Source organism: Dendrobates tinctorius, unplaced genomic scaffold, assembly GCF_039654945.1.
Source record: "Dendrobates tinctorius isolate UK_male_01 unplaced genomic scaffold, ASM3965494v1 ptg000059l, whole genome shotgun sequence".
Lineage (NCBI taxonomy): Eukaryota > Metazoa > Chordata > Amphibia > Anura > Dendrobatidae > Dendrobates > Dendrobates tinctorius.
In genome coordinates, this window is record NW_027361727.1 from 14,280,748 (window position 1) to 14,304,424 (window position 23,677).

General features: G+C 45.3%; 1 protein-coding gene across 1 annotated transcript; it reads left to right on the forward strand.

The window, feature by feature from the left end:
• Nucleotides 1–2,059: 2,059 nt before the first annotated feature.
• Nucleotides 2,060–18,532, forward strand: LOC141092448 (chymotrypsinogen A-like). Its single transcript, XM_073578611.1, has 7 exons — nucleotides 2,060–2,125; nucleotides 2,236–2,339; nucleotides 10,021–10,100; nucleotides 10,581–10,659; nucleotides 10,784–10,964; nucleotides 18,049–18,182; nucleotides 18,322–18,532. The coding sequence occupies exons 1-7, from the start codon at nucleotides 2,074–2,076 to the stop codon at nucleotides 18,481–18,483; spliced, it is 792 nt and encodes a 263-aa protein (XP_073434712.1). The 5' UTR covers nucleotides 2,060–2,073; the 3' UTR covers nucleotides 18,484–18,532.
• The last annotated feature ends 5,145 nt before the right edge of the window (nucleotides 18,533–23,677 follow it).

The window sequence follows — 23,677 nt, forward strand, 5'->3', positions numbered from 1 at the left end:
AAACCATTTCAGTGTGCACGCTGACAGGGCTGTTTTGCCAACCCCAATTTCCCATCGTACAGTACCCCTTACACTCACTGTGTCTCTGAACCATCAGAAGATAATCTCTTTTCTGTTTATTTCGGAGGGTATGGATGAGGTACTTTTGGGGATACTGTGGCTGCGCCTCCATTCTCCCCAGATTGATTGAGCAACGGGCAGCATACAAAAATGGGGTAGCTTTTGTGAGAGCCTTTGTCTTAAATAAAGCCCAGGTACCCCCGGGCAAGCTCTATATACCACCTGGAGCTTCAGTTGACCAGCAAAATCACATCCATGCCTCCCAGCGTATGGGGGTTTTCAAGCGTGGCAAATATTGCCGGGGAGGGGATGTGATGTTAGGCGCCGGGATTCTCCCACTACTTGGGATGGATCTCAAGCTTTGTCTGGTGCAGTGGTCTCCCATTCAGGCTCAGACACTGGGATGTCTGCTCAGCACAGATTCCGGACCCAGCGCCATGCCCAAGCTCATGCTACCTGTGTAGTTGCTGCTGGTTCTCCAGCTAAGCCTATGGTGACTACTGGTATGCACATGCAGTGTTCTACTCTGGAGCCTAAGTCCAGATTTTACCCTTCTGAGCATGTCCATGATGTGGCGCCTTCTCATTGGTGCTCAGACATCAGCTGCTCTGGTGATGTGGCAGCTTCAGATTGGCCCACAGGCAAGGTCCTGTCTGTCTGGACTTGAAAAAGGTATAAAAAGCTCTCAATGGCGTACGCCTGTGTGCTAGTATCATGTGTGTTTGTTGTGTTGGTGGCTACTTTACCACCCTGTGTGCACGTGTCCCGCTAATAGCACTGCAAGTGTTTGTCTAGACAGGTAGTGTAGGGTGGGAACTCCCGCTTGAACTTAGCATCTGCACCGGGCATCCTCAGGTGCGCGTGCTAAAGCACAACCGTGTGTCAGAGCAGGGTCAACGACCAGCTTAGTCTTTCCTGGGGGGTTAAGTTATAGGGACCCCAATTAGCTTTTTTTCTATACACCTGTGCAGTCTAACAGGGTATAGTCCTTTGTGCGTTGCTTTTTAGTACCGCTCTGGGGTGTAACAGAGCTTGGTACTCTGCGCTCTGTGCACACTGAGTGACATTTAACTCAGTGTGCTTTAAGTGTTTTCTCACAGCCTTGCTCCGCCATTGTGCTAGCTGCAGTTTCTCCATCACCGCACAGTGGAGCCCGAGTTGTGAACGCACCTTATTAAAATTTTTTATCTGGTGTGTTCCGCCAATCCTAACATAAAATACGCAGTACAGTTACAGAGATGTGAGCCTTTTTTAGGGCTAATTTTTATGGTCTTTACAAAGGAGGTGTTGCTTACAGGGTATAAATGCAGAGCAGCCTAAAGATATGCCCCAGAGGATCCTGTGAACCACGCCCCTTTCATAAAGACAAACAAATATTAGCATGATAAACCTCTCCTTTTTATCGCTGGAACTGCATGATGGATTTTATAAAAGAAAAAAAATGGAATACTCAGGGGAGCAGCAGAATTAAAATAAGACCCCAAACTGCCCAATTTTGACCTGGCGACAGGTCTTCTTTAAAGAAGATAAAAGATTATTTCTTCAGAGCAAGGTTTTTGGTGAAACTATTATATGTCCAGATATTTTGATGAACCGGTTCAAGGAATTTCATGATGTGGCAACTACTAAAGTGTGAAACATACAAGGTTGTCAGATAAAGTACTGTTTTCATTATATTATTTTATTTGTGTATGTAGCACCTTTCTACCAACTATAAACTTTATGTTATTACTAGTTTTGATCCATTGTTACCTTACAGAAGCTGTAAACATAACTATAGTTTTCAATTCATATACTAGATTGATCATGATGTACTGTATAGCTTGCGCTTATCTCTACTCCTCTTGCAGGTGGTAGAGTTTTCTATATTAACCCAAGGTCTCTGATAGAGGGTTTAAAAAAATCTCTTAAACATAAACTTCTGATAACTTGAGCTTTAACTTGATTGGTCTGTTGAGAGTATAAAAACTTTACACATTTGCTCTAAAACCACTTGCCCAAAAGTGAACCACAATGGCATTCCTTTGGCTTCTTTCATGCCTTGCCCTCTTTGGGGGGTCTCTTGGTGAGTTGGAAAATTGCTTTAAACATTAGTTTAAAAATTTCTTGAAATTACTAACATTTATTTTCTTTAGTAATTCACAAAGGTACAAATAATACTTCTTTAATCTTTAGGCTGTGGTGTGCCAGCTATCAAGCCTATTATTTCCGGCTATGCCAGAATTGTAAATGGTGAGAATGCCGTTTCTGGTTCCTGGCCATGGCAAGTCTCCCTTCAGGTACAGTGAAAACTGTGAACATACTTTAATCTGTTTATTCATGATATATGTTATATTTAACATCTGATATTTTTTTGGATTGCAGTACAATAATTAAGCTCTGTTCAGAGTCATCATGGCATGTAATCATGAGAAAAATGAGGTCCCAACAAATCCGAACAGATGACTGGGACTTAGGGATCATTCAGATGTTAGTGACTTTTCTTGTATGCAAAAAAAATGATTTTCTTCAGCTTTTTTTTTTAATGAGATGTTCATCAGAGTTTGATCAATGGGTCAGTTTTCCCCATCAGTTTCCCATAGGCTTGCATTGGTAAATTTAATCTGTGACTGGGATTAAAATGGGACATGTCTCCATGTGTTGGTGTTGACCACACAGTCTGCAAAAATGCCTGGACAACTAAACACACCCTTATAAACTATAATGTGTACAAGTTCCAGCCATGAGGAACACTGAGAGAACTAGTTTATGAAAAACTGACGTCTAAGTGAACCTTTACAGTGGGGTCTTTCAGACTTTGAGCAAATTTTCAAACTTTCTTGAATAGTTCTGTATAGAGTTGAGCGACTTTTGGTTTTTTAGGGTCGCGTTTCGTTTCGTGAAACCCGACTTTTCCATAAGTCGGGTCGAGCAAGATCGTCCGATTACAGGGAAAAGTCGGGGTGGTCACGAAACACGAAACCCAATGTAAGTCAATGGGGAATAAAAGTCGGCAGTGAGAGGAGGACAGGAAACACACCTACAGTGCCCATTTGAATGCCAAAAGCATCAGTTCTTCTTACTTAAGCTTGTCAACCTTCATTAACTTCATAATACAAGTTACGCACTGAAAAATGGGGGTTATTTGGCTAAAGTTATGGGGGGGGAGGGCTGGCTCCAGGTTTTCATGTGCCCTGGGCGAAAGAGCGCCCCTTTAACACATACCACAACTCATCATGCTCCGATACGGCAGAGAAATAGTGGTATAGTACAATGAAAAATACTTCACTTTTTACATCTCATGACGAGGCCCATCTATTTCTCCATACAGAATCATTGGTCCCATATAATGTTTGAAACAGTATATGATGAGCTCCACATAATGATACAGTATATGTTGGTCCCCATGGATGAAGCTCCACTGTCTTATGGGCCCAAATAATGCTCCAAACATAATGGGCCCCATTTCTAATGCTCTAGTGTATAATGGGCCCTGTAAATGCTGCTCCAGTGTCTGATGTCCACCTTTGGAATGTTCCAGTGTATGGTGGGCCCCATCTATCATTCTCCAGAGTAACGTGCTCCCCAAAAATTGCTGTCCCAACATTGAAAACATATACAGTTCCATCTTACACGGTGACAAAGAGGAAGCTGCAGATGAAAGTGCAGGGACTACTATGAGGGACCCTGTGCCAGTGCCCGCGCCCAAGAGTCGGCCTACCCACCTGTCCAGGGCAACGGCACTCGCACGGTGTCGTGCGCTAGGTGGTGACCCCGGCCATGGGGGGGAGGCAGCACAGTTAGGGAGTTTTATAAAGTGGCATATGTTGATGTTGGACATTCAGGTGATGCAAAAGGCGAAATAGGTCAAGTCCCAGGAAGAGGTGGACCAAAGCAAGCCATTTTTCTGTCACCCTATGTGTCATCAGGGGAAGGTGGGACAAAATCCTTGGAAACCCATGCATGGTTCATTTTAATGAAGGTTAGATCATCCACATTTTGGGTTGACAGACGGGTCCTTTTTTCTGTCAGGATTGATCCAGCTGCACTGAAGACTCTTTCCGATAGCACACTTGCAGCTGGGCAAGCGAGCTCCTGTAAGGCATATTGTGCCAATTCAGGCCAGGTGTCCAGTTTAGCGGCCCAATAGTCAAAGGGGAATGACCTGTGTGGGAGAACATCGATATGGGAGGAAAAGTAGTTTGTAACCATGGTTGACAACTGCTGTCTCCTGTCACTTTCCATCGATGCAGTATTACCAGTTGTGTGAGCGGTATTTGAAAAATCAGTCCACAACATTGTCATGAAACCCCTGTCTCCAACGCCACTTCTGCTGTGTGCACCACGAACACCTCTGCCAAGCTGCCCCCGGCCCGTACGGCTCGTGTGAGAACCATCACCGCTGCTGTGTGCTGGGAATGCCTCAAGCAACCGATTTACCAGAATTGCTTGTTTATTAGCCAATATTAGGTCAAGGTTCTCCTGTGGCATGATGTTTTGTAATTTGCCTTTATAGCGTGGATCCAGGATGCTGGCCAACCAGTAGTCGTCATCGTTCATCATTTTGGCAATGCGGGGGTCCCTTTTTAGGATCCGCAAGGCATAATCTGACATGTGGGCCAATGTTCCCGGTGTCAATGATGCACTGCGAGTGCTGGTTGGAGGAGCACTTTCTGGCAAATCCACATCCCTCCAGTCACGCACAAACCCTGTACCAGACCTTGCCACGCCAACATTTTCACTTGCCCCACGAGATGCATCCTCCTCCCCTAAGTAATCATCCCCATCATCATCCTCCTCCTCTTCTTCCTCCACCTCGTCCAGGAGAGGTCCCTGAGCAGACAATGGCTGAATGTCATCAAGGATTCCCTCCTCCTCTTCCTCCTCATCAACATTGGCTGCAGACGCCTGCTCCTTAAGGTGCGTCAAAGTTTGCATGAGCAGACGCATAAGTGGGATGCTCATGCTTAGGATGGCGTCGTCTGCGCTTACCAGCCGTGTGCATTCCTCAAAACACTGAAGGACTTTACAGAGGTCTTTCAGCTTCGACCACTGCACACCTGTCAACTCCATGTCTGCTCTCAAAGTGCCTGGCCGTGTATCCTCCCACAAATGCATTATGGCCTGCCTCTGCTCGCACAGCCGCTCCACCATGTGCAGGGTGGAGTTCCACCTTGTTGCAATGTCGATAATGAGGCGGTGGTTGGGAAGGTGGAGCAATCGCTGCAGCTTCTGCATACGAACGGAGTGTACAGGCGACCGGCGGATGCGTGCGCACAGTCTTCGCACCTTCTGGAGCAGGGCTGTTAACTCCGGATAATTTTTGAGGAAGCACTGCACCACCAGGTTCAAGGTGTGAGCCAAGCAAGGTATGTGGCTGAGTTTTGAAATTGCTATGGCTGCCACAAAATTACGGCCGTTATCACTAACTACCTTGCCTGCCTCAAGATGTACACTGCCCAGCCATGACTCAGTTTGTCGCTTCAAGTACTCGGCCAGCACCTCGGCGGTATGTCTGTCGCCCAAACACATCATCTGCAACACAGCCTGCTGACGCTTTCCACTAGCTGCTCGATAGGGGGACACATCGTGTGCAACAGTGGCAGCTGCAGATGGAGTGCTCGTACGACTGCGCTCTGTGGACGAGCTTTCGCTTCTGGAGGAGGAGGAGGAGGGTGAAACGCCTACAGCCAACTGTTTCCTATACCGTGGGCTAGGCAGCACTGTCCCACCACCGCTGTCCCCTGTGGACCCTGCATCCACCACATTAACCCAGTGTGCTGTGATGGACACGTAACGGCCCTGGCCATGCCGACTGGACCATGCATCAGTTGTGAGGTGCACCTTTCCGCTCACTGACTGCTTGAGTGCATGGACAATGCGGTCTTTCACATGATGGTGGAGGGCTGGGATGGCTTTGCGAGAGAAGAAGTGGCGACTGGGTAGGTCATAGCGTGGTACTGCATAGGCCATGAGTTCGCGGAAAGCTGTGCTTTCCACCAACCGAAAGGGCATCATCTTAAACGAGATTAGTTTGGCAATGTGGGCGTTCAAACCCAGTGTACGCGGATGAGAGACTGAGTACTTTCTTGACCTACTCATAGTGTCTGGGAGGGTGAGCTGGACTTGAGAGCTGCATATGGTGGAAGTAGCTGTGGACAGGGCGGACTGAGAGAGGGTTGATGATGGTGATGGAGTTGGTGTTCTTTCTGATGGCCTAGAATCAGTTTTTCGTTGATATAACAGTGGGATTCCCTGACTGCTGTGGCCTTGCAACGACACCTCAACATTTGCTGCTGTGCTAACCGGTGGGCTTACAGTGGGGGAAACAATGTAGCGTTGATGACTACCTTCGTTGTGATCAGTTGCACATGTGGCACTTGAGGTTTGGTGTTGTGTCCACGCTTGCAAGTGCATGCTGGTTAAATGTCTAAGCATGCAACTGGTATTCAAATTTTTCAGATTTTTCCCTCGGCTAAAGGTCTTTGCGCACTTCTTACAGATAACCTTGGCCTGATCATGAGGATTTTGTTCAAAAAAGTGCCACACTGCACTCTTCCTACTTTGGCAGACATTTTGCGGCCTAGCACGCTGTGATCTTTTGACCCTCTGGACAAGCTGTCCAGCAACTCTTTTGTTGTTTGGAACCTGTCTTTGGAGTGCTCCGGGCCTGCCAGATAACAGCTGTTGCGATGTCGATGTCTGCTGTGGATGCTCCTCATCTGAGCTATTGGAAGCAGCACCCTCTTCCCCCAATGGATGCCAATCTGGGTCAACAACTGGGTCATCCATCACCTCCTCTTCTATGTCATGTGCACCTTCCTCTGTGTCACCGTGTATGGTGGTATAGTGTGCGGGAAGGGGCACCTGAGTCTCATCAGGGTCAGAATCTGGCTCTGTACACTGCGAGGACAATGTAGTGCTCTGAGTGAATGTACCAGCAGAATCATCCATCAGCGGCTGTGCATCAGTGCACTCCATGTCAGATTCATCTTGGCCTGGGTAATTCACCATTTCACTTGATAATCCAGGCATGGTATGTGAAAACAGCTCCATGGAGTAATCAGTAGTATGGCCTGCGTCATCCTTCAATCTTGGTTGGGGTGAAGGACACAAGGAAAGGTGTGGTTCATGAACATGAGCCTCCAATGACGACTCAGTGCTTTTACTTTTTACAACTGAAGAAGAGGAGGCGATAGAGCTGGAGGCTGAGTCAGCAATGTAAGACAAAACTTTTTCCTGATGCTCTGGCTTTAAAAGCGGTTTGCCAACTCCTAGAAAACTAAGCGTTCGAGGCCTTATGTAGCCAGACGATGACGCAGGCTCAACACCTCCTGCATTCGGTCCTATTTTGCTCTTGCCACTACCATCAGATCCACCACCAACATCATCATTACCAGCTGCCAACCCCCGCCCAATTCCACGGCCTCTTCCACCAGCCTTCCTCATTTTTGGTAGAAATGTAGACAAAATCCAACAAACTATATAGTATGTAAAACAAGGTACAAGGTGTCTATAGGACAGGGGAGATTTTGAATTTCTGCACACACTTTTGGACACTGGACACTTTTGGATTGTGTGAGGCCCAATGAATATCTGAGCGCTATGTGACAGGCTCGATGGCACAGCTGTGAACTAAGTGACTAGAGGATAAGTGAGATTTTGAATCTCTGCACACACTTTTGGACACTGGACACTTTTGGATTGTGTGAGGCCCACTGATATCTGAGCGCTATGTGACAGGCTCGATGGCACAGCTGTGACCTAAGTGACTAGAGGATAAGGGAGATTGGATTGCTTTTAAAAAAGCAGTTTGCGGAGCAGTGGGTAAACAGCAATGCCAGCCTGTCAGGAAGCCTTAAAAGGCAGCCCAACAACCAACACCACTGATACACCACAATATAGCCTCCCCTTGCACTGCACACACAGTGACTGGTGTGTTGTGCAGGCCAAATTGCTATCAGCAGCAGAAGCAGTTTTTTTTTCTTCTCAGCAGGACAAAAAAAAAAAATTGGGATTGCTTTTAAAAAAGCAGTTTGAGGCCCAATGAATATCTGAGCGCTATGTGACAGTCTCGATGGCACAGCTGTGACCAAAGTGACTAGAGGATAAGGGAGATTGGATTTCTTTTAAAAAAGCAGTTTGCGGAGCAGTGGGTAAACAGCAATGCCAGCCTGTCAGGAAGCCTTAGAAGGCAGCCCAACAACCAACACCACTGATACACCACTATATAGCCTCCCCTTGCACTGCACACACAGTGACTGGTGTGTTGTGCAGGCCAAATCGCTAGCAGCAGAAGCAGTTTTTTGGTCTTCTTCCCTGCCTAACGCTCTCCCTACAGAATCAGCAGCAACCTCTCCCTATACTGAGATCGGCAGAAGTAAGATGGCGGTTGGCGTGCACGCCCTTTTATACCCCCTGTGACGCCCACCAAAGCAAGCCAATCACTTGCATGCCCTTCTGAAAGATGGTGGTGACCCGTGCCTATGTCATCATGTTGCCCACAGTGTCCGTGGATCCTGATTGGCTGAAAAAGAGCGCAAAGCAAACTTTTGAAACGCGACTTTGGCGCGTAAGTCGCCGACCTCGTGGCCGACCTCATCCTAGGGTCGGGTTTCGTTTCATGAAACCCGACTTTGCCAAAAGTCGGCGACTTTTGAATTTTTTCGACCCGTTTCGCTCAACTCTAGTTCTGTATACTATGCTGTTGTCACCTAAGCACAGAATTAGTGATACACTTGTTAAATTCTCAAAACAGAAACTTTTTTTTTTTATTATGATAATAATAATGATTAAAATTTTATTACTATTATTATTATTATTATTAATACATGGAAAGTTTGCAAAAATTCTCAAAATAAAAGTTCACTATTTTACAAATACTAGAACGATTAGAAAGATTACCCATAACAGATGTTAATGTGCACATAACATGACTTCTATTTCCTCGCTACTTTTTTTCTTTCTTGCGTTTTGTATCCTTGAAGAGGTTTAATTAATTTTAGCAAATTAATTTTCATTATCATTACCTTGTAGAGTAAAAGTGGAGGCAAAACTCATACAATGAGTTTTTAGAATAATCATTTTTTTACACACCTGAAATTGTGTTTTATTAGAGTACATAAGTAGTATAACAAAAATATATATGACATATGGTAAAAATAAGTATGATAACCATGGCTAAATTAGTGAAAGACTAATACAGAGGTATGGGTATGGACGAGCCGCAAGGGCTTACATTCTACGAGGTAACAGGGAAGGTGATTGTAGGTGATGGTAGAAGCTGTTCATATGTAGTGACACCAGGGTTATTAACTCTCTTTAAAGAGATGGGTTTTCAGGTTGCTAAAAAATGGGGTTATCCAGGAACATTTTATTTTTTTGGTATGGGCTTAAAATCTACTGCCTATTCTACCTGGAGCCGGCTTAAAGTGGTCCCCGACCTCTCCTGCCGGCGATTAAGCTGCTCCTCATCAATAGAACAGCTCTTCTCCTTCCAGGCTGCTCTGTCGACAGGACAAGACTGCTGACATCATGTTAATTGACTGCTGGCTCCCCGCAGACAGGCAGCGGGGAGCCGGCTGTCAATTAGCATGACGTCGGCAGTCATGCCAAGTCAACAGAGCAGAGTAGAAGATAAGCCTGTGCTTTATTATTACTGAATCACTGGAAGAAATCAGCGCCGGGCACAATTGGAAGGTAGTTAGCAACTACCTGCTCTTGTTAGTTCTTCGACCCATAGTGAAAAAATGTAATAGTCCTGTACAATTCCTTTAAATTTTCAAAGGTTGGGTAATTGATAGAGTTGAAGCTCCAGATTACAGAGCAAGAACGGGAGAAATCTTGAAGATGATTGTGTAAAGAGTATTATACTCTAAACTTTACGACACGCCTGTGTCAATTCCCAATTGTTTGTATATCTATTATGGGGTCCTAGCAATGCGTGAACAAAGTAATGACTCATGTGGTTATACCTCACAGGACAGGACTGGCTTCCACTTCTGCGGTGGTTCCCTGATCAACAGCCTCTGGGTTGTCACAGCTGCTCACTGTGGTGTCACGTAAGTATTTTACAATTATTTTTTATTTTGCAATTTCACTAGCATAAAAAGATTTAGTGCATATTTTTTCTATCTGTTTATTTAAGGGGAATTGATCAGCACAATTTTATACATGGAAGTAGTGGTACGGCTGTTAATATTTTTTTGTACAGATCTGATTTGCCAGTCATGAGAAATTTAGTGTGGAAGCCACAAGTAACAGGCTGGAAGACCCTTGGGGGTGTGGCTATATATCTATGGACACTGACACGCCCCAGTGCACTTCCAGTCTAATTTCCATATTACTTCTGCACTAAAGTTTCTATGACAGGCATATGAGAAATGACTAGCGTATCTCTGCAATAAAACATCAGTTTTATTGGGGAACAGCCACCTATACAGAAAAACCACAGCTTCAGTGTTTAAAAATACGTTAATATGTTCCCAACAAGTGATTTCGTACAGCTCAGCGTCAATGTTTTTTTCTTCTCTTATGCACAGAACCTCTCACCGTGTAATTCTGGGTGAATTTGATCGTTCTTCCTCTGCTGAACCTATTCAGACCATGACCATCTCCAAAGTAAGAGATGCTAAAATAGTCTAATACTGATGGACATATATATGTTAATAGATCACATATAATACTTTATGGAAAAAATAGTAAACTCTATATAATAAAGAGAAATATTGACTTTTTTTAACAGGTCTTCAGACACCCCAGCTACAACTCAGTCTCCATTTCCAACGATATCACTCTCATCAAGCTCGCCAGCGCTGCTTCTTTGGACAGTCGTGTGTCCCCAGTGTGCGTTGCTGCTTCAGCTGATGTATTCAATGGAGGCGAGAGATGCGTCACCACCGGATGGGGCTACATCAGTGCTTCATGTAAGGATTTCTAAGTCCTGTAACTATATTATCAAGATATTTTTAATAGAACTTCACAAGAATGGCCAACCATGTAATATTAGGGTTCTTTAAAACCCCTTAATGACCTCCAATACGTCTTTTTACTGACCTAAGATATAAGAGAATATCACCCCCATACAGCTGACAATACAGCAGCTGTCAGCTATACACTATAGCTGACAACTTGCTGCATCAGTCACAATCAGTGTTAACACCATCTATCTGTCTAACCCCTTAGATGCTGCTGTCAGTAATGACTACATCATATAAATGGTTAACAGATTGTGGGGGCTTTTCTTTTATCCCCATTGGTGTCCACAGATCATGATTGTGTGGTCCTGATGTTTGCCATGGCAATTCATGACCAAATAGCGGCCTTAGAGTCTGAAGGATGTTGTAACCTTTTCAGAAGTTAGCGGCATTTAGGTGGTAAAAAATACACATTTTCATTCCTGTCATGTCACTTTGCATCAATTCCTGAAAATCACCTGAAGGGTTAATAAACTGTTAAGGACGGCGGAAGGCACCAAATATAAATAATAGGAGGTACGTTCGCCGCCCGGGGTCCACCGTGCGGTCGATGTAAAGACCGCTGCTGGGTAATGACAGACTCGCCAGGAGGTGGAGTACTGCGCTCGGGTTAGCGTCACCCGAGGTGCTAGGGCAGACTCTGTTTAAGGCACAGAGACGCCCTAGAGTAAAAAGGTGTAGATGCTGCGCCTATTAACTTCACAGTACCAGCCGGAATGTGGCGTCGCAGCCGCGAACGCCAATAGGTGCTGCTGACTGCAGTGCGGCAGTAACTACAGCCGCTAAACGACAGTGCCGGGGAACCGGACACCGTCGGACACTAGCATAAGGTACGGTGAGCACAGTGGCGCATAGTTTGCCACTACCTGGCACTGACTAATACCAACACTCTGTCACCATTCGTAATATCAGAGGGTAGGGGTTTCAAATAAGTCAGTCACCAGACACATGCATCAGTCACCATTCATACATAGCAGAAATAGTCTACACTAGCGTATGGCCGAGCCACCATGTGGGCTTTTTATAGCCATGCGCTTCCGGGACCTTCCAGTCCTCTGAGAAGGACCAATCAGATCTGAGACAGGACCTGAGCACGTGACCCCTGCTCTCCACTGAGAGGTCGTCTTGCGGACATGCCCAGTAGCACGGCAAGAGGACTTAACCTCTGGAGCGATTCCCTGCAAAGCAGGTTGCGGTACCATTGCTGGACCAGAGGTGGCAGCAACATCCAGACCCAGAGAGCGGGTCTGAGCAGGATGCCTGGATCGTCGAGATTGCTGTGCAGGTCCCTGAGGGGAATGGGAGACCGCTGGATGTACAGCTCTGGATTCCTGTTGTGCAGTCTCAGAAATCTGAAGCCTAACATTACCTGCCTCCTAGGGCACCCCCCTCTGAGCCTCACTATGCTCAAAGGCCGCAATCAGGAGCGGAGCATGGATATACTCCACCAGGTCCGAGCCTCCGGTCCATGACCCTTCCAATCCACCAAATAAAACTTTTTGCCACGGACAATCCTGCGTCCCACAATGGCGTTAACCTCGAACTCGTCAGACGACAAGTCTGATGACCCAGCAGATGACTCGGAGAACTGGGCCATATGAACTGGTTTGAGGAGGGACACATGGAAAACGTCCAAAATGGCTAAATGTGGAGGAAGAGCCAGGCGGTAGACCACCGAGCTGATACGCTCGAGAACCTTAAAAGGTCCAATGTATCGCGGCGCGAACTTGGGGGACTCGACTCGCAGCTTGATGTTTTGAGTAGAGAGCCACACCATGTCACCGGGGGAGAAGCTTGGAGCGGGTCGCTGATGCGTGTCGGCAGATGCCCTCATCCTTTCTTTAGAGGCACGGATAGCATCCTGAGTGCGATCCCAAATGTCACGAGCCTCCACTGCCCAATCTGCCACCCTGGAGTCAGCAGAGGACACTGGCATCAGGACAGGGATGTGTGGATGTTGGCCATAGTTTAGAAGAAAGGGCGTCTGTCCAGTGGAATCAGCCACTGCATTGTTCAGGGCAAACTCAGCCCATGGTAGCAAGGATGCCCAGTCATCCTGCCTGGCAGAGACAAAATGCCGCAGGTACGTGACCAAGGTTTGGTTGGCTCTCTCAACCAGGCCGTTCGTCTCGGGATGGTAAGCGGAGGACAGGTTTAGCTCAATGCTGAGTAGACTGCAGAGCTCCCTCCAAAACCGAGACGCGTACTGGGGACCTCGATCCCTGACAATTTTATCCGGCATACCATGTAAACGGAATACATGTTTTATGAACAGTGTGGCAACACCATGAGCGGAAGGCAACCGTGCGAGTGGCACCAAATGCACCATTTTAGAAAAATGGTCGGTGACCACCCAGATGACCGTACTGCCACCAGACTTGGGCAGGCCAACCACAAAGTCCATGCCAACCATCTCCCAAGGTCTATCCACCACTGGCAGAGGATACAATAACCCCGACGGCCTCTGTATGGAGGATCTGTTCCGTGCACACAAGACGCATGCTTGTATGTATTCCTTAATATCTCGAGCCATATACAGCCACCAATACGACCTTGCCAGGAGTTCTGTGGTCCGCTTATTGCCAAAGTGACCACCCACCCTGGAGGTGTGTGCCCAGGCGAGAACCTCCGGCCGTAGCTGAGGAGGCACCAAGGTCTTGCCCGGTGGCACTGACTCGAGAGCAACTGGAGCCACGGTCGTAAAGCTCTCTAGCGGGAGAATTAGCCGTGGCTCAGCCTCCCCTTCCTCCGCTGAGACCACTGAGCGCGAGAGAGCATCCGCACGGACATTCTTCTCTCCTGAGCGATAGTGCAAGGTGAAGCAGAAGCGGGAAAAGAAGAGCAACCACCTATCCTGACGAGAGTTCAAGCGCTGGGCCGTCTGTAAATAGACCAGATTTTTATGGTCTGTATACACCTGGAAGGGAAACCGAGCTCCTTCCAGGAAACATCTCCACTCGGAAAAGGCCAACTTCATTGCTAGCAGCTCCCTGTCGCTGATGGAGTAATTCTTCTCCGCCGGTGAAAAGGTCTTAGAGAAGAAAAAGCAGGGATGCTTCCGACCTTGAGCATCCTTCTGGAAAAGGACTGCTCCTGCACCGACGGAAGGGGCATCTACCTGCAGAATAAAAGGTTTATCCACATCGGGACGATGTAAGATGGGAGCGCCAGCAAAATGAGATTTTATACATGAGAAGGCCTTGGAGACCTGCTCAGACCAAGCGTTAGGATTAGCTCCTTTCTTAGTTAGAGCAACCAAAGGATCCACCAGTGTGGAAAAGTGAGGTATAAACTGGCGGTAATAATTCATGAACCCTAAGAAGCGCTGCACCGCTTTGAGTGAATGGGGTTCCTGCCAGTCCATTACCGCTTGTAGTTTGGCCGGATCCATAGCCAAACCCTGGGCCGAGATGATGTAGCCCAGTAACGGCAAGGACTCCTGCGCAAACTGGCACTTCTCCAACTTGGCGAAGAGAGAGTTCACCCGCAGACGGTCGAAGACCCTGCAGATGTCTCTCCGGTGGGTTGTCAAATCTGGCGAGAAGATGAGTATGTCATTCAGATAGACCACCACCGAGGTAGAAAGCATGTCGCGGAAGACGTCGTTGACGAAATCCTGGAAGACAGCAGGCGCATTACAAAGGCCGAAGGGCATGACCAGATATTCGTAGTGGCCATCCCTGGTATTAAAAGCTGTCTTCCACTCGTCTCCTTCGCGAATGCGGATCAGGTTGTATGCCCCCCATAGATCTAATTTTGTAAAGATCCGGGCCCCTCACAACCTGTCAAATAGCTCAGAGATCAACGGGAGAGGGTATTTGTTTTTGACCGTTATAGCGTTGAGACCTCTGTAGTCAATGCAGGGACGTAACTCTCCGCTCTTCTTCTGTACGAAGAAGAACCCTGCACCAGCCGGCGACACCGATTTTCTGATAAAACCTCTAGCCAGGTTCTCTCGGATATATTGAGACATAGCCTCTGTCTCAGGGAGTGATAGCGGATACACACAGCCTCTAGGAGGTTCTGTGCCTGGCAGGAGATCTATCGGGCAATCGTAAGGACGGTGCGGTGGGAGCGTCTCCGCAGACTTTTTAGAGAAGACGTCTGCGTACTGGTGGTAGGGCTTAGGGAGCGCGGAGAGATCCACAGGCACTTCAGTGGAAGCCACCTGAACACTGCCCCTCAGGCACCTTCCCTCACAGTCCTTGCTCCAACCCAGTATATTCCCCAAAGCCCAATCAATATGAGGGGAGAGGCAATGAAGCCAGGGAACCCCGAGAAGCACCTCGTCGATGCCATCTGGCAAAATGAGCAGGGACAGAATCTCACGATGAGAGGGTGAGAGAGAGAGCCCGAGTGGAGCTGTCTGATGGGTCACCTGAGAGGGTAAAGTTGCACCGTTAGCCACCCTGATGGTTAGAGGTTGGGGCAGTAACACCAGGGGGATAGCGTGTTTCTGGGCAAAGGTTGAGGACATAAAGTTCCCCTCGGCCCCAGAATCCATGGTAACCTCTGCCTCCCAGTTGGAGGCCCCACTGTCTAAGGTGCCCCGGAATACCGGTTTGGGTGAAAAGGGTTTCATATTGGACTGACCACCACCTACGGCCACTGGACGTGGACGTTTTTTTCCCGCAAAGGACAAGTGCTAGCCGAGTGACCAAACTGTCGGCACTGATAACAATGTACAGAGCTTCGCATCGGACGTGGCTTGGGGCCGGTGAGAGACACCTCCATAGGTTCGGAGGATGAGAGCTCCTGTGCGGGATATCTTAGCGGCTCAGTGAAGGTGGGAGCCAAGTTAACCCTACGTCTGGATTGCGCACGTTCCAGCCCGCGCTCCGTCAACCAGAGGTCAATGCGGGTGGAGACGGCAATCAGTTCCTCCAGACTTGTGGGAACCTCTCTGGTAGCTAGAGCATCTTTGACGTGCTCAGCTAACCCTCTCCAAAACACTGGGACTAACGCTTTGTCCGGCCACTCTAATTCGGAAGCCAATGTCCGGAACCGGACGGCATAATGGCTAACCGAGAGCGACCCCTGTGTTAGGGATAATAATTGGAGAGAGGTATCGTGCGTGATCCGTGGTCTCAAAAAGACCTGCTTCAGGGCCGTGAGGAACTGAGCAGGACCTTGAACCACGGGATCATCACGTTCCCACAATGGTGTAGCCCATTGTAAAGCTCTGCCAGACAAAAGTGAGACAATAAACCCCACCTTAGCCCACTCTGTAGGGAACCGTGCAGCCAGTAACTCAAGCTGAATAGAGCACTGGCTCACGAATCCCCTAAAGGTGGCGCTATCACCAGAAAACTTGTCGGGGAGCAGGAGGCGAGAAATTGTCGGCGTGGGCAAAAGTGCGGGCACACATGAGACAGCCTCTGCGACTATCTGAGCAGCAGCTAGCGCAGCATTCGCGGCTTAGTTGGTGCTCTCAATGGCCTCCAACCTGCTCTCCAGCTGCCGAATGTAGCGCTGCAACTGCTGCAGATCTGCCTTTACCAGCCAGACCCTCGCGCTAGTGTAATGTTAGGGACGGTGGAACGCACCAAATATAAATAATAGGAGGTACGTTTGGCGCCCGGGGTCCACCGTGCGGTAGATGTAAAGACCGCTGCTGGGTAATGACAGACTCGCCAGGAGGCAGAGTACTGCGCTCGGGTTAGTGTCACCCGAGGTGCTAGGGCAGACTCTGTTTAAGGCACAGAGATGCCCTAGAGTAAAAAGGTGTAGATGCTGGGCCTGTTAACTTCACAGGACCAGCCGGAATGTGGCGTCGCAGCCGTGAATGCCAATAGGTGCTGCTGACTGCAGCGCGGCGGTAACTACAGCCACTAAACGACAGTGCCGGGGAACCGGACACCGTTGGACACTAGCATAAGGTGCGGTGAGCACAGTGGTGCATAGTTTGCCACTACCTAGCGCTGACTAATACCAACACTCTGTCTCCATTCATAATATCAGAGGGTAGGGGTTTCAAATAAGTCTGTCACCAGACACATGCATCCGTCACCATTCATACATAGCAGAAATAGTCTACACTAGCGCATGGCCGAGCCGCCATGCAGGCTTTTTATAGCCACGTGCTTCCGGGACCTTCCAGTCCTCTGAAAAGGACCAATCAGATCCAAGACAGGACCTGAGCACGTGATCCTTGCTCTCCACTGAGTGGTCGTCTTGCGGACATGCCCAGTAGCACGACGAGAGGACTTAGCCTCTGGAGCCATTCCCTGCAAAGCAGGTTGCGGTACCATTGCTGGACCAGAGGTGGCAGCAACATCCAGACCCAGAGAGCGGGTCTAAGCAGGATGCCTGGATCGCCGAGATTGCTGTGCAGGTCCCTGAGGGGAATGGGAGACCGCTGGATGTACGGCTCTGGATTCCTGTTGTGCAGTCTCAGAAATCCGACGCCTAACATAAACTACCTGACAGCAGTTTTCAATAGGTCTGGGGGTGCATTTTTTAAAATGGTATAACTTTTGGGGGTTTCCCAATATATGGGACCCCTAAAGTCAATTCAAACATGGATAGGTCCTTAAAAAAATAAATTTTGTACATTTCCTTGAAAAAAAATGAAAAATGACTGCTACATTTTTAAACCTAAAATGCAAACAAAATAAAAGAGCATTTTACAAAATAGTGCTGATGTAAAGCAGACAGGTTGGAAATGTTATTTATTAAGATTTTTCTATGGTATGACTGTCTGAACTGAAGGGTTAAAATTTAAATTAAACTTAAAAAATTAGCAATTTTCAAACTTTGAATGATTATTCATTCAAAGTTTGAAAATTGTTAATTTTTTAACATTTTTTTTCCAAATTTCAGATATTTTTTGTAAATAAACACAAAACATAACGACCTAAATTTACTATTATCATAAATTATAATGTGCCTCGAAAAAACAATCTCAAAATCACTGGGATTTGTTGAAGCATTCCAGAGTTATTGCCACATAAAGTGATACTGGTCAGATTTTAAAAATTTGGTTCCGTCAGATTGAACTTTTCTAAACATTACACATCTTTATTTTGCTCAGCACAAGTCACACCAAGCAAATTGCAGCAGGTAGCTCTGCCTCTTCTGACCACAAGTGACTGCCAGAGATACTGGGGATCCAACATCCAGAGCACCATGATCTGTGCTGGAGCCGCTGGTGCCTCCTCCTGCATGGTATGACACTTTACTGATTTAAGGATACTTATTTCTAGTCGAATATAATTTTTTTTTGCGAAAGCTTCTGTTCTTGAATAAACAGAATGAAAGTATGAAAAATAGAATACTTTGCTCACCATTTTTCATTCTTTTGTAGGGTGACTCTGGTGGACCTCTTGTGTGCCAGAGAAGTGGAGCTTGGACCTTGGCTGGTATTGTTTCCTGGGGAAGCTCTTCTTGCTCCACATCTACTCCCGCCGTCTACGCTCGTGTGACAGTTCTTAGAGCCTGGATGGACCAGACTGTTGCTGCTAACTAAATGTTTCTTTATTAATATATTGATCACTAATAAAGCTACTACAGCAGCATTTTTTGTAGCATTTTATTAAAATAAGATCTTTTTTATGTGTTCCACATAATAGATATCGCCTCCCCCATTACAGCATCAAATTAATACATAAAGACAAATGTCTAGGCTATAGAAAGGTAAAAAAAAAAAAAAGAAACAGTAGCCATGTATAATGTAAAGTGTCAACATAAGATAAGAATCTACATTGCTGCAATACAAATGCATAGAATTCAATCCAGAATACCATTTTATAGTTATTCTATATTTCAAGGACATGTACAGCAATATGCATCAATGTTTTTAGGCATGGGTGCTGAAAAAGAATTATAACCTATGATTAAGTATCACCCAATGAGTTTCACTGCAAGTGCCTTGAGGGCAACCATACTGTTTCAAGTCTTGCACACCAGACATTTTCAAGTGTTCTTCTGGCCTTCTCCCTCTCTCTCTAACTTTATAACATCTAAGCTTTTTATTTCTAATAAAGCTTGAGAGGTCAACCTCAATCATTTAATTTCCTAGTTTGGTATAGATCTCAGCCAATACATCCACATTCTCCAAGCTGCCCAATCACATATGCCTTCTGACTACCATAGCAATTTTGTTGGAACAGGTACACCACCCCAATTATAGGCTAAACAATTGAACTGGGTGTTGGAAACATCAGACTCCACTTAGAGGACTAGGGATGTTTGTAAAGCAAACCTAATTTGTCATGTCAACGCAGAAAAATTACAAAACAATTTTAAATATATAGTTGACATTGAAACTGGATAATTTTTGGACAAATGCTCAGTGTTTTTCAATGATATTAGAAATGTCATGGCTCAACTTGTACGCTGTAATGAAGCATTTATTTGTGGAAACTACATTGCAGAAGATGAGCATGATCTATTATTTACATTACATCCTGTGTTTACGTTTGGATGTAAATGCATTAGGATATCCCCTATCATTAAACTTCTTGCTCAAGATATCATTGTTATGTTGTAGAGAATGTGGTTTACTACTAACTCATTTTACTCTCAAAACTGACTACACAGTAATGAAGGAATCATCTGTCTGGGATGACAAGTGACAAAAATTAATATGTTGTTCCTGTTATTAGGTCCATTTGAGACAAAGTTTTCATCCAATTGAGGAACACATCTTCCATTTTAACACATGGTCAAAGTGATGGGACACATAGACATGCTATTTTTTTGGTGCCCACAAAATTGTTAGCGTACATGGGCACTATGTTGGAACCCATTGTGGTTCCACATATCTGTGTGAAACACCTGTTATGAATTTAAAAAATTATTAAATATTAATATAATCTATAAAAGAATAAGAAGAAATTTACAACAGGTACGGAAGTAGCCAGGCCACAATTTTGGAATGCACCCAAGCTCACCATGTAAACTGAGGCTAACTATACCTCAACCTTGTCTAGTAAATTGATCTCCTTTTATTTCAATAAAACGCTTGTTGTGTCATAGAAATGAATTAAAGTATTAGGGGCAAAAGATCTTAAAGCTTTGTCAAAAAATATCCTGATTCCTATTAAATGAATTCTCATTTGTGTGTTGATTTGGTTGTTCCTGGATTTTCCTTTTTTTTTTCTTTTCTTACGTCTGCACATGGTTCTAGTATTTTACTATCAATCAGTATTTTATCTGTCCTAATTACCTAAAAGCTGTTTTCTATATTACCATTGTTCTTGACTCTCCTGGGTTGAATGGCTTGAAGGTATGACTCTTTCGCATTATCTCAGTCAATGATATATTGTGAAACACTAAAGGGCCTGTCACACTAAGCGATATCGCTAGCAATATCGCTATAACGTCACTGGTTTTGTGATGTAGCAGCGAAATTGCTAGCGATATCGCTATGTGTGATACTTAACTCCGACCGCTCCCCCCGCTGGTTATCGCTGATCGCGCGAGAAAGTCCTGGACCGTTTATCGTCGTCAGCTTCCTGTAGCGCCGACGAGCGATACGTGGACGCGGGCGGGAGGACGTCAGGATCGCCTCGCCTGACAGATAAGCAGCGACCGCCGACCGCTGCTATGTCACTGGTGAGATCTGCCTGTGTGGCAGCTCACTAGCGACCACTTAGCGATGCACCAGCGATCCTGACCACGTCATATCGCAGGTCAGGATCGCTGGTGCATCGCTAAGTGTGACAGTACCTTAAAGCTTCATACAATCTTATGGATGCCACAATAAGGCTCCATACAATTTGGAGTAACACACAAAGTCTTTCCCAAAGCTCGCTTATCTCACAAAATAGGATCTGATCCCACTCTCGTGTGCGACTACGCTGCCCCATATGGTGTAAGCATCGATGCACTGTGTGATCTAATGCTTTTTTTATCATAGCCATCTTTTCCATCAATTTGTCCTCTAATTAGTTAATAATACGACAGAATAGTGCCGCTGCAGGAGATGATTAGACACCGTTTTTATTTTAAATGGGACCCTGAATTGATTAGCGGACAACCCTTGTAAGATTAAATAAAAAGAGCATAGGCGATAGTGTCACGTCTGCTATCTAAAATATTAAACCCCTATTATTTGAGTCTGTTTTTTTAACATTTGCATCTCACTAAAGATAGATTTGTAACTGAAGACACCGCTCTCTTATAAAGTCGCACTATGATGCTACAGATTTGCAATATCTTCAGAACAGTGCAACAAAGTATAAAAGCATAATGTGAAGAAGACCATAAAAGCGGCAGGATATGTGAGGACTGTACGAATAAGAAATGGAATATTATTTCTGCTTTACGAAACATTATCATTTCATTTTGGATTTGACTTGACATCTGTATGTTTTTCCATCAGTGACTAATGTAACCTTGCCAGTGTTTACTTTTGTCACCTGCTAGTTGATCAACCATTCTCACCATTTTGCCACTGTGTGTGTTGGAGCACAGGAAACATGCTATTTTTGTAAGTTTCCAAATTAAACATGTTTTACAATTTTCCTAAGATTCAGGCTCATTTTAAACTATAAGGCAGGGGGAGTCACAACCTTTTTTGGTCCGAGGGCCACATTGTCGTACTGAAGCAACGTTGGGGGGGCCGCACTAAAAATTAAATTGGTATTACCGTCTGTGACATTTATGACTGATCGAAAGTAAATTCCAAAATTGTCTGAGTGATAGGTACAAATCCTACTTACAGGATTCTTACCTCCACCAATCTGTACTCTAATAATACATACATAGGTTTTCGACGAGGATTTAGAAATAGCTTCTGCTCCAAAATACAAGTAAAAAAACCACATTACTCTTCGAATAAGTTTCTGACTGATTTTAATGGTGAAAGCTCCTTTAGTGCACACAGTGTTTTTACTTTTTTACATTATTTTGAACATTTCCCTGTAAAACCAGCAGGAAGCTTATTCAAAGAGTGATTGACGCATTTTTTTAAAGGTGGTTTTGCAGTAAAATCTGCTTCGAAATCCTTAGAAAAAACAGTCTGAATAGCCTCTAAAAAGGAAGAGGTGTGAATGCACATTGCTCTTAGATAGAAAAAGAAACTTAAAAAAATATATACAGTGGGAAAAATAAGCGTGTGATACGCTGACGATTTTGCAAGTTTTTCCACCTACAAAGAATGAAGAGGTCTGATATTTTTTGTCATAGGTACACTTCACCTGTGAGAGGCAGAATCTTAAAAAAATCCAGAAAATAAAATTCTATGATTTTTACATAATTAATTTGCATTTTATTGCATGAGTTAAATTTTTGATACAGTTCAAAAACAGAACTTAATATTTTGTACAGAAACCTTTGTTTGTAGTTACAGAGGTCAGACTTTTCCTGTTGTCCTTGACCAAGTTTGCATACACTACAGCAGGGATTTTGACCTACTCCTCCATACAGATCTTCTGCAGATCTTTCAGGTTTCGGGGCTGTCACTGGGCAACATTGAGTTTCAGCTCTCTCCAAAGATTTTCTATTGAGTTCCGGTCTGGAGACTGGCTAGGTCACACAAGGACCTTGAAATGGTTCTTACGGAGCCACTCCTTAGTTGCCCTGGCTGTGTGTTTCGGGTCATTGTCATGCTGGACAACCCAGACATGACCCACCTTTAATACATGACCATACATGACCTCATCCATCCTCCCTTTAGTACGGTGAAGTTGTCCTGTTGCCTTTGCAGAAAAGCATCTCCAAAGTATGATGTTTTTCCCACATGCTTGATGGTTGGGACGGTGTTCTTGGGGTTGTACTCAGCCTTCTTCTTCCTCCAAACACGGTGAATGGAGTTGATACCAAAAAAGTTCTATTTTGGTCTCATCTGACCACATGACCTTCTTGCATGCCTCCTCTGGATCATCCAGATGGTCGCAGGTAAACTTCAAATGGACCTGGACATGTACTGGTGATAACAGAGGGACCTTGAATGCCCTGCAGTATTTTAAACCATGATGTAGTAGGTTGTTACTAATAGTAATGTTTCAGACTGTGGCCTCAGCTCTCTTCAGGTCATTGACCAGGTCCTCCTGTGTAGTTGTGGGCTGATACCTGACCTTCCTCAGAATCATTCTAAGCCCACAAGGCGAGATCTAGCATGGAGTCTCAGACTGAGGAAGATTGACAGTCAACTTGTGTTTCTTCCATTTTGTAATAATTGTGTCAACAGTTGATGCCTTCTCACCAATCTGCTTGCTTATTTTCCTGTAGCCCATCCCAGCCTTTTGCAGGTCTACAATTTTATCCCGAGTGTCCTTAGACAGCTCTTTGGTCTTGGCCATGGTGGAGAGGTTGGAGTGTGATTGAGTGTGTGGACTGGTGTCTTTTATACAGGTAATGAGTTCAAACAGGTGCAGTTAATACAGGTAATGAATGCAGAGTAGGAGGGCTTCTTAAAGAAAAACTAACTGGTCTGCGAGAGCGAGAATTCTTGCTGGTAGGTAGGTGATCAATTACTTCTTTCATGCAATAAAATGCAATTTAATTATGTAAAAATAATACAATGTGATTTTCTGGATTTTATTTTTAGATTCTGTTTCTCACAGTTGACGTCCTTAAAATAAAAATTGCAGACCTCTCCATTCATTAGGTGGGCAGAGTATCAAATACTTATTTTTTCCCACTATCTATATATTATATATATACAGTTCTGGCAAAAATTAAGAGACCACTGCGCAGTTTTATAAAAATCAGAT

Excerpts from the sequence above, each read along its gene's own strand:
- LOC141092448 (XM_073578611.1), top strand. The coding sequence starts at position 2,074 with ATGGCATTCCTTTGGCTTCTTTCATGCCTTGCCCTCTTTGGGGGGTCT. Across the intron at positions 10,965-18,048 it reads GGGCTACATCAGTGCTTCAT|CACAAGTCACACCAAGCAAA; the intron begins GTAAGGATTTCT and ends TATTTTGCTCAG. Across the intron at positions 18,183-18,321 it reads CTGGTGCCTCCTCCTGCATG|GGTGACTCTGGTGGACCTCT; the intron begins GTATGACACTTT and ends ATTCTTTTGTAG.